General features: G+C 35.1%; 1 protein-coding gene and 1 pseudogene across 1 annotated transcript; both read right to left on the bottom strand.

The window, feature by feature from the left end:
• Nucleotides 1-6,689: 6,689 nt before the first annotated feature.
• LOC125215990 (CBL-interacting serine/threonine-protein kinase 20-like) lies at nt 6,690-8,432 on the bottom strand. The gene has a single exon (XM_048117582.2). The coding sequence runs from the start codon at nt 8,216-8,218 to the stop codon at nt 6,899-6,901; it is 1,320 nt and encodes a 439-aa protein (XP_047973539.1). The 5' UTR covers nt 8,219-8,432; the 3' UTR covers nt 6,690-6,898.
• Nucleotides 8,433-9,104: 672 nt separating this feature from the next.
• On the bottom strand, nt 9,105-10,332 carry LOC125199626 (protein WHAT'S THIS FACTOR 9, mitochondrial pseudogene; annotated as a pseudogene).
• Nucleotides 10,333-11,905: the final 1,573 nt, after the last annotated feature.

The following is an 11,905-nucleotide window of genomic DNA, read 5'->3' as shown; positions in this document are numbered from 1 at the left end:
TTCCATTTTCATAAATATATCACTATGAGTGAATATAAAAATATCAAGCAAATCCCCTATCTTTAAAAATATCCATAGACGGGTCTAACGTTCGATATAATACCATTCGAAGTCATTTTTCACTATTCCATAACTTTTTTTTGTCATTTTGGTCTTGTAATACCTAATGGGCATTTTTGTACTTTTGCAATTGTGAGAACAATAAAATTAGTCGCTAAACCATGCAATAATATCAAACATGGCCGATATTCTTTAAAAATATCACCAGACGTCCTTGAAAATTAATATAATACCACCAGGCTATAAGGGTTATTTATGTCTTTTTTCATGAGAGCGAACCGTTACTTTAGTTCATTTATTTCCCCTCAAATATGTGCTATGACGAATAATCATTTGCCACATACTTTGACGATTTATCCTAATGAATACAACATATATAAATGAATGAACCAAGTGTAGTACTACCATTAGTTTCCTCTCATGAAAATGACAAAAATATATACTCTCTCTGTCCACGATTAGGAGTCATGTTTTTTCATTTCAATTCGTCCGTGATAGGAGTCCTGTTTCGCTGTTATTATAAATGGCAATAGGCCCCACTTATACTAACTGATTTTATTCACATTTTATTTAAAATTAATCATATTACATACAAGTGGTACAATATTCCACTAACTTTTTTCCACACATTTTCCTCAATATATCTAAAATCTGTCGTCAAGAAGTGAGACTCCTGTTGGTGAACAGTGAGGATATTTTGGTCTAAAAAAAATTAAAAAATGCAAAAGTTTAATGATAGTACGAAGCGGGAGGAGAAGTGGAGAGAGAATGTATCATATCAATAATTGTGTTTGAAGATAAGAGGAGAGAGCACAGTGATAGCAAAAGTAAGAAATGCCATTTGCGAAAAAATATCCAGAAAGACAAAATGGTCACGAAATAGTGTGAAAATCTTTCCAGCGATACCACATTGAATGTCAGAGCTCTGTGGAGATATACTTACGAATGAGGACCGCGTTTGTTATTACCGTAGGTCATGAATTAAATTTGTAGTGCTCTAAATTGCAAGAGTACAAAAATATCCATTGGATTAAAAAATTACTAAAAGGACAAAAAATTCACAAAACAAAATAACTCCAACAATATTATATTAAAAGTTAGAGCCGTCTAACGATGCTATAAAAAAATAAAATAAAGACTTTCTCTAGTAGGAATGTAATCAAATGCAATATCTAAATATTGTACAAACTCTAAATTATGATTTTGATTGTTAAAAAATATCAACAGGTTGACAAAATTATCACAACCCTCCTCTAATAACCCTGTATAACTCAGAGATTAAATTTGTAGTTCTCTCATAAATGTCAACAGATGACAAAATAGCAACACAGTGTCAACGGGTGATGCTGTGTTCATATTGTGTTGACATTTTCTGTTGCTACTATTTTGTAATCTGTTGATATTTTTTAACCGTCCAGATCATAGTTTGGAGTTTGTACAATATATGAGTTTGCATTTTATCACAACCCTCGTCTAATAACACTGTATAACTCAGAGATTAAATTTGTAGTTCTCTCATAAATTTTACTTTTGAGTGATAGTACTCCTCCGTTCCAAGATATTAGAGCCTTATTCCTTTTTGTGGTGTCCAAACATATTTGAGTCATTTATATTTATGGTAAAAATTTAATTTACTACCAACTTCACTTACAACACTAAACAACATCTCCTAAATTCGTATGCCCAAAAGAAAGAGCTCTAATATCTTGGTACGGAGGGAGTATAAAATATTTTCTGAAGCATATTCTTGAAAAGTGCTCATATCCGTCCATGAAAAATTCTCATTTTATCATTTTGGATGTCCATTAAAAATAGTCTCATTTCTAAAAATCGAAATTTCTCTCTCATATTTTACCTACTTTTTCTCTCATCTCTCTTACTTTTTGACCAACCTTTCTCATTCTCTCTTTTGCTTTACCATTTTTTTTTATTAAAATCTGTGTCATCCATGAATGAGAATGTTTTTTTGGATGGGGGAAGTACCTTTTTCCATATAGTATGGAAATGTTAGCACATGAAACGTAGAAAATGATTAGGGTTTTCCATATTGGGGATCAAGCCATAGAAGAAAATAAAAAATAATTGAAATGTTGGGTGCTCTGATTTGCGCTACATTTCATCAAATCTAGTAAAATGGCAATTGAGCAGCAGAAACTAGGTTTGTATTCATAGTCCAAATTGTCTTTGATAAGAAAATGACAAGTCATTACATCTTCATCACATTGTACAACACATTGTTTGGATGCCATTGTGAACCAAAAAGCTGCTAAGGGTGAAATTAAGTTGATTACTCGATGTTCGAGTTCAAACTCAATTATATTCTACGGTATGGGGACCAGTTGAAATAATCATACGACATTCAGAAAAATAAAAAACACCTTTTAAAAAAGTTGCAAATCTGGGATGGAACAATTTTTAGAGTTTAGAAATATGAGACACTGCCGGAATCCTACACGAATTTTGCCTGTGTATTTAAAATTATAATAGTCCTATATTTTATGGTCTTGACTTTTAGTTAATCCAGTTCCAAAAGCAACCATGCCTCTTATAAATATGGCAAATGATAAAAGTTTTAGTTTCGCAATATAAGTTAGATCTTTCATTTTAAAACGGATATTTTGGTATAAATTTCTATCTTCAAGCTCTAACCTTGCCTACCAACTTTAAAATTGATGTAAAATTGATAAAGTAAGAGAGAGTAGAAAAATAAATAGATAAAGTTAGATAAATGAGTAGAAAAAGTAATAGAATTAGTGTCAGTAGATTGTAGGTTCATTTCTTAAAATAGAGAGTTTTTATTTTTAAATAACAGATAAAAAAAATTCTATTTTTTAGGACACAAAAGGAGTATAATACAATAAGATGTTGTTTCGCTACTTAATACTCCCTCCATCCCAAGGAAGATGACCGCTTTCTTGGGCGGCACGAGATTTTATGTAAATTTATTTTGTATGTTGAGAGCAGAGAGTAAAATAAGAGAGAGGAAATAAAGTAGAGATAAAGGTGTTGTCATTTTAAGTAATGTGTCATTTTAATTGGAACAAACTAAAAAGGAAAATATATCATATTCAATGAGACGAATGGATTACTTAACATAGTTTTAGTTGACATTGGATAGTGCAACTAAGTAAACCATCATGCAAGCTTTATATTAGCATTAATTTTTCGAATGTTGCGAAACAACAAGATCTAATAGTTTAATTATAAAATAAGAACAAATTAATAGTTTAATAATTTATATGCCGAACTTAAAGTTGATATGCAAAATAAAAATTTTAAATGTTCTGGAATTTATTGGCAAATTATCTTTTAAAAAGATACTTCATTTTAAATAATAAACAAGTTCACTTGCAAGCTCAATACATAGACCACCTCCAATCTCATTTTGGGTTTTGAGTAAAATATATTCACTTTTGCGTTTATATTAAAACAAATTCAAACCACTTTGTGAGAGCGTTTATATTAAAACAAATTCAAACCACTTTGTGAACAGAAAAAAATAAGTGAATAGAGAATATTCTTTAAGTGTAAATTTAGTAAAATATATAATTGAGTGAAATCATTTTTTAATGTAACGTTAATATCAAAATAAGTTTAAATTTAGTGAAATTTAGTGAAAATAGTTGTAAATGTTGGATGACAACTTTTACCAGTGAATAAGAATTGAATACACTGTGTGTGATGTTTTCGTACTTCATCCATATCCTAAATAAAGTGTCCTAATTCAAAATAAAATGTATGGTAAAATAAGTACTCCCTTCGTTTTAAGGAAGATGACCCCTTCCTTGGATGACATGAGATTTTATGCAGTTTTATCTTGTGTGTTAATTAAAGAAAATAAAATAAGAGAGATGAAATAAAATAGAGATAAATGAGTTTTTATTTTTAGTAATGATTTATCTTGACGGGACAAACTAATAATGAAATTAAGTCATCCTCGATGGGACATAGGGATTACTGCTTCTCATTTAATCTGCGCCACCAATACAAACTCATATTTCTACACTTGATAATGAGTTAGAAATGTAAAATTGCTCACATTTCTTGGTACGCATTTTTTGTTTCAAGTTACAAAGACATTTTTTTCATAACAATGATTAGGGGTGGGAATACGGATATCGGGTATTAGGTTTACCCGTATCCGATCCGATATCCGCCGGGTATTGGATATCCAATATCCAATTTTATGGGATTGGGTATGAGATTGGGTGTTGAAATTTAACATAAACCGGGTATTGGGTAACTCGAATGGGTATTGGATATTACCCGAATATCCAATGTATTATTTAAAGTATTTTTTTAATTAGGTTTAGCCATTTTAAGCTTTAAGAGCTGGACTAATTTATTTACTAATTACAACTTACTAGTCTAACTTTCTCTAGACTTATTTAAATAAGTCAATTTCTCTTACTCTAGGTCATGGGTTCTCCAAACTCTCAAATTTTACGTATTGCATAATCAACTCATGTGATTTTTATATTTTAGTTATTATTTGAACTTTTGAATTATATTATTGGTTGCTTCTACAATTTAATTATATGCGTAACTTTTATTATTTTACTTTCATATTGCATAACCAATCCCTGTAAATATAATTATAAACTTTAAAATAAAACTGACCTATTTTTTTAATAGTTTTATACTACAAAATAAATGCAACATTAAAGATATTAGTCAATTTAAATATTTCTATATTTATAGTAATATATAATTTGAATTTTTTTATTAGTTATTAACACATGTAAAGTGTCGGGTATTTGGGTACCCGATACGTCGGATATGGATACCCATGGCGGGTATTGGAGTACCCAAAAATATATCGGGGCGGATTTTGGATAGATATTTAGATGATTTTCGAGTTTGGATACCCGGTTTTTTCGGATCGGTATCCCCGGATACCCGTATTCCCACCCCTAACAATGATAGTAGTTTATTACAAAAGTAAGAAGTTAATTAGTTGGCATATCCCATATGTGCAGGCCTACAGATGTGATGATTTTGAGTTGTTTTTAAGTTCATTCCCAAATCTTGATGATGCTGTTCATTTCTGCAACACATCATTACCTAAACTGCTTAAAGCCAGTCAAAAGGATGCAGTTTGACATTAATTTTTGTTCATCTTTTTAAACTTATCAATGATTAAATACTGTAAGGTAAGCTTTTTATGCATGTGGCACTTTTAAAGTGAAAAAAGTGGACAGGAAAAAGAAAGCAGCCAAAGAATAACAAATTACAACATTGGCTTTACAAATGATTTATGATTATGTTTTAAATATTATGAATGTGTATTAAAACATCAAGAGGATGAGAGGATTAATTCCACTGACAGCCATATGCCAAGATTCAGACTAGAATGTTTTTATAGGCCTTTATCTTCATGTGTTGTCAGTTGTCACGATGTTTTTCTTATAAAGGTGAGTTAGATAATTAGGGATTTCTATTTATTCTTCAATTTCAAAATTTTTACATAACAACAATATTTAGATTTGAAGTTGAAATCCAATTTCTAATCATTTCATTTTCATAATTTGAATTGATACGGTTGCATCAATTGACTTCGAAAACGCGAATTGTGATAGAATGACTCGAAATGCAAAACAGGTTAACATAGTTTAAGCTCGCATTAAGGAGTTTTTCGATTCTTCATTGAAAGTTTATTAGGCCTGTTTCAAAGAGCTTAATTAGACAGTTTTTGCTCATGTCGAGAAGCTAAATCAGACAATTTTAACTCAATTCAAAGAGGTCTTTCAATTCAAGTATTTTTGTTTGGAACTGCAGTAATGATAAGTTCTCAAGAATTGGGGACTTAGAATGAAACCCAATTCATATATAATTCTCGTAGGCTGAGTTTAATTCACACCCAAATCAAATATATTATGGGCCATTTACAGCCCATAACATGAATTCAAAAGAGTGCCTTTCATTTCAGTTCTCTCCCTTTTAAGCCCAATAACAATAGTCTAACTTAAATTGAATTGCAGAAATCTATCCATCCATCGTGATTAATACTCCCTCCGTTTCGCCATAGTTGAGGCGAAACTTTTCGGCACAAAGTTTTAGAAATGAATATTGGGTGTGTTAAATAAATAGATAAAAAAGTAAGGGAGGGGAAAAGGTAGAGAAAATAAAGTATAAATTGAATAAAGTAAAGAGAATAAAGTAAGAAAGAGAAAAAAGTTACCATATAAGGAAATGACTCAACTATGAAGAAACTTCCCGAAATGGTAAAATGACTCAACTATAGTGAAACGGAGGGAGTATTTAATATTCCCCCTGCTCCATAGTAATGGGTCATTTTACCATTTTGGTACATTCAATAATAATGAAGTCATTTTCCTAGTACAAGTTAATACATTTCTTTTTACTTACTTTACTCTCTCTTACTTTATTCTTAAATTGCGTAGCGAAAGAAAACGTTTCAACCACTATAGAACGGAGGGACGAGGGAGTATGAAACACTTTTATTTTCGGCAAGAGATTTTATGCAAAGTTGTTCTGGGAATTAAAGAAGAGAGAATAAAGTAATGAGGAAAAAAGTTAGAGATGGTGTTGTTTCCATTTTAGGAGACGTTTCATTTCTAATGGAACGGAGAGTAAATAGCAGTAATACTTAAATTAAAGAATGCTGATGAAGTTGACGACTAGAATGTGCTAAATTGCTTCATTTTTTACACTGGTTATTCAAGGAAGGCATTTTGTCTAGATTGATTATGCATAAACTCTAGCATCTAATAAGAAAAGTTGCTAGTTTATACTCTTTGGTAGCTTTGCCATCTTCCAACAAAGCAAAAGTAATGAAGATCCAATCAATCAAATATGTACAAACTAAATATATTGACTAAGAAGGGTTGTTCCCCTCCCAACTCCACACTATATCCTTAAGCGAAGGCTTCAATTCTTGATCACAAAACTTGACATACTCAAGCGTGTCACCGGAGGACTTCTTCACCTCCACCATATGGAACGACGGCGCCACCTCGAAAATCTCCGCATCGATCCCCAGCTGCCCCTTCCTCCCCCCCTTCTTCCCCTGCATCTTCACCACCCCATCCTTCTTCCTAATCCTGAAGCTCTCCGTCGTCGCCAGCTCCTCCAGCCTCGACACCACCGTCTCCGGCGTCTCCCTCGTCGTGAACCACTCATGGTCCCTCCCCTGGCTCCCTCCCCTCTCCCCCTCGAACAATCCCGACAGATCAAACCCCGGCGTCATCGATATCAAGTCGAACGCGTTCATGTTATGCACCCCTGCCCCCTCCCCTGTTTCGCATGATTCCGAATCCGAATCCACACCCTCTTGAATCGGATCGGAATCCGAAATATCGTCCATGATCGGCGATTCGACATGCTTGAACCCTTTAATGAACCAAGAATTTTCCATGATTTTGGTAATAGTGATCCTCGACCCTGGGTTAGGGTCGAGGATCCTGGCGAGGAGCTTCCTCACCTCCGGGGGGAACCAGTGCGGGCACCGGAAATCCCCCCGGCTTATCTTCCTGTACATCTCCATCAAATTGGAGTCATGGAAGGGAAGATATCCGGCTAAGAGGACAAAAAGGATTACCCCACAAGACCAGATGTCGGCTTTTACGCCGTCGTATCCGCGCTTGTTGATGACCTCTGGCGCCACGTACGCCGGGGTCCCACACGTGGTGTGGAGGAGGCCGTCGTGGCGCTTGGAGTCTATGAGGGCGGAGAGGCCGAAGTCGGTGATCTTGAGGCTCCCTTGCTCGTCGAGCAGGAGATTCTCGGGCTTCAGGTCGCGGTGGTAGACCCCGCGGCTGTGGCAGAAGTCCATGGCCGCGACGAGCTGCTGGAAGTAGCGGCGGCCGGCGTCCTCCTTGAGCCGGCCCTTGGCGACCATGTTGAAGAGCTCGCCGCCTCGGACGTACTCCATGATGAAGTAGATCTTGGACTTGCTGGCTAGGACCTCGTAGAGGTGGACGACGTTCGGGTGTTTCACGAGTCGCATCACGGAGATCTCGCGCGTGATCTGGTCGATGAGGCCGACCTTCATGATTTTTTCCTTGTCGATGATCTTGATCGCCACGCTCAAGCCTGTCTTCAGGGATCGAGCGTGGTGGACCTTCGCGAAGGCTCCTTGCCCTAAAACCTTTCCCATCTCGTACTTGCACATTAGAATGTTGCCTTTCTTCTCCATTTCTTGAGCTCTTTTAGGGATTTTATCATCCCATTAAGAAGAAGAAAATGGAAAAATTAATGGGGTGAAAGGCAAGCAAGGTTGGAGGGATTTTGTCTTGGCAAGAAAAATGAATGAAATGGGATAAAAATGGGGATTGGTAGGTTTGTTTATGGGATTATTAGGAAAGGGTAATCCGAGAATAGGGTTGAGTAATTATAGTAAGAATATCAATTTTGGAGTTAGAGTTGGAGTTGGAGTTGGTATAAGTGATGTAGAATGAATGAATGAGATTGATTTAATGTTGTTGTGGATGAGCCTACTTAGGAAGGGCCTAACAAAGAATGTTGCTAGTTATATGCATATATATGTGGATGTGGTGTTGTTTACATTTGTTGCCACTAATCTTGTCAATTATCTCCAACAAAAGGGGGAGATTCGAATTATTTCCGATTTAGTTTGAGACTTTTATTTACATTGTACATGTGTTAATATTGGTGATATGTTAGTGCAAACATTGATATTTGAAACATTGTAGGGAAGCCAAATTACTATCATTACACATATTTTTTTATTCCCATTTGAATACTAGTCAAAGTACTTTTTTCCACGAGTATATATATGTATACTAATGAAATAGGGCTACCTTTCTTCATGTAATAAGCAACATAACGTATACATTATTTTTTCACTTACAATTATCATCTTTTACAATAAAATTACAACTTTTTCAATATTACTACAAAAAGTTGAAGTGGTGACAAAATTTAGCTAAGGAGTATGAAATTGAATTCAAACAAAAAAAATATGTGAAAAAGAAAAGTGGTATCATAGAGTGACGTGTTAATCTTAATTATGTTACTCTCTCTTACATAAATCTGGAACATGATTCTTGGATTGAAAATACACAAATCAATCCAAGTAACCTGCAATCTCTTTATTTAAGGAAGAACATTCACAGTTTATAATCAAGTCTTCACTCCCTTGATCTTAAAAGGTCGAGCTTCTGTAGGACTACATCCTCCACCAATATCGGCACAACTAGAATCGTTAGAGGAAAGGCTTTCTCGATCAGAAGCCTTGGAATTGTTCGCCCTTTAGAGCAGAGTAGCTTCTCCTCACTTTAGCCTTCTCATCGCAATAAGCTTCTTCTTTCAGGATAGCTGTGCAGGTTTTGTTCTTCAGAGACAGATAAAAGATATGAGGATGCCTCTCAAAGGCCCTGTGAACCAAACAAAAGAATGACTTTCTTTCAGCAGCATGTTCGACAAACAAACACAACAGCTCATGTAGCACTCCCACAACCCGTTTCTCTGATGTGTCGCTGTTGGGGTCCAAATGCGAGTAGTCAGCATATGGAGAGACGTACGGGAGTTTTTGAAATTCATTAGACCAATCTTTTATCTTCTGCTTTAACCGCAACCCTTTCGAGGGGAACAATGGAAATGCAATTGCCTCATCAGCACCACCACTGTATATTCCTTTCCTCATTGCAGTCAGCTGCATCATTGACAAGGTTTTGTCACTTTTTCGGTCACCATACTCATCAAGAACAACCAACCCCTTCAATCCGTCTTCTATACTCCATAGGATCCCTGAAAGAGTCATCAGGCAAACCTAGATACCACCGCAAGCCCTTAATAACCCTTAAAGGAAGCATCTGTCGACTGCTGCTCATCAACATAAACTTTTTCAAATTCCCCACAATATCATCTCTAAATTCTTCATATACTAGTCTTTCCTCTTTATCGAGCTCAATGGCTTTATCAGTCAGTCTAAACCAAGGTAAGTTATAGCAAGGACCTTTAAATTCCTCAAAGAAAGACGGGTGGTTCCTCAAGAACCTTATAACTTTGATACTTATATCAAATTCTGAGCCTCTTTTGGAGACAGCTGAGATGGGAATAGAATATTTGTCCTGTGGCGAAGAAGATGCTGAGATAAAGAAATTTTTTACAGCGATTATGGGCTTCAGTTCAAGGGACTTGTGAATTGAATCGATCGAGTCAAAGTAGGGGTCTTTTTTCCATTTCATATACCCCTGCACATAAGTTTGTACCTGAGTGTAGGAGTAAGGAGGCGACGGAGTTCTTGTTATACGAAAAGAGGACTTTCTCAACAAGGGTTGGCCTCATCAGTTCAAAGATTACTACAAAGTGATGGTGACAGCAACAATGGATCCTCAGAAACTTGATATCCTCTTTAAAATCATGTAATCTGGTTACAAATACATACTAGAAAGCTGAAATTATTGTAGTCAATGCATCAAAACTAAGTGCTTGCATACAGTTACAGTTCATATAATATTATTGAACACATCATTAGGTTTCTCATAGAGCAGACAGTAAATAAACTTAAAGAATCAGTCTTAAATAATATCTAGATTTTTATCTATAAAACAAAAATCTAGATATTTCTTATAATTCTTTTAATATCCCAACACTCTCCCAGGCTGAGGCCGCAGCGCTCACCCTCAGAAGTCTTAACGATAACGAACTTCTTCAGTTCATTAAACGCTATTGAATTAGATCATGGTGTGAATGGGAAGTCGAGAACTTGAGGGGGAAACTCCTTTCCATGACCCGCCGGCAAAGTGTTTCTGAGTTTTTATTCCCGGCGTGGTCATGGGTTACGCTTCAGGCTGGACCATGGTGATTGGTCGAATAGGAAGAAAGTGCGATTAACATTTATCCGACCGATCCAGCAAAACAGCGGAGCTTATGGTCCAGGGTGGAGAAGTTGCACCGAGGCATATCGCTGCCATTCGGCACAGGGCTGAATGGCTGTATGCGGAGGCCCTTACATACCCTGATGAGGCACTGGTGATAGAGAGAGATAGAGAATTACCATTTTTACATGGGGTGGATAAAACAGAAGTTACTGGATAAACGTTTCTCATTTTACTTGTATTGTTCTTTCATTTATTCACCACACCACAGTGCACTACATTTTCTATATGCTTGTCTGTTATGATTTCTTCATTATTATAATAAGTACTCCTAAAAGATTACTTTCATTTTTTCACTAATGGAGTACTATATCTTTAACATATACTACTAATATATTAAAATTTGAAACACAAAAAATACAACTGCAAATGTCATTAATACCAAATAATTGATTTATTATATGCATCTTCTCCTAGACAAAATGTTCTGATTAAATTGAAATTTCCCCATCCAATCATCTGTTTTATACTACCAGTGAACATTTTCGTCCTAGCCCACGAAAAATGTTCAAGCCCGAGAGGAACTATACTGGTTTCCTGCCATTTTGGTAGGAAATGTAACAATCCTTATTCAATTAAAGAGTTAATTGAACAAGTAATGTCACTTCAAAACATTTTCTTATTTTAAAAGATAAGATAAGAGCATTTTTATTCAAATTTACCAACATACAATAAAAACACTAGTTAAAAGTATTAATACTTAGATACCCTACCTCATAACGTCCAAAAGCCTTGATTTGCCATTTCCTTCAATCATGCACCATTTTCCTTTCTTCAACTACCATCTCTATATTATCACACACAAATTCCATATCAATTTTATCAACAAAACGGGGTACTACGATAAGTAAAATTCTTTAGAACGTCTAAGGTGTTTATCTTGACTTACAGATATATGTAAATTAGAACATGCCTTTATTTCTAATTTCAACTTTTGGAACTTTTAAAATTCACCACATTACGCTATTTTTAAATAATTG

The sequence above is a fragment of the Salvia hispanica genome, chromosome 3 (genome assembly GCF_029641045.1).
Source record: "Salvia hispanica isolate PSC_SH4W2 chromosome 3, Shi_PSC_v1, whole genome shotgun sequence".
NCBI classification, from domain to species: Eukaryota; Viridiplantae; Streptophyta; class Magnoliopsida; order Lamiales; family Lamiaceae; genus Salvia; species Salvia hispanica.
This window is presented reverse-complemented; position numbering and strand designations above follow the sequence as displayed.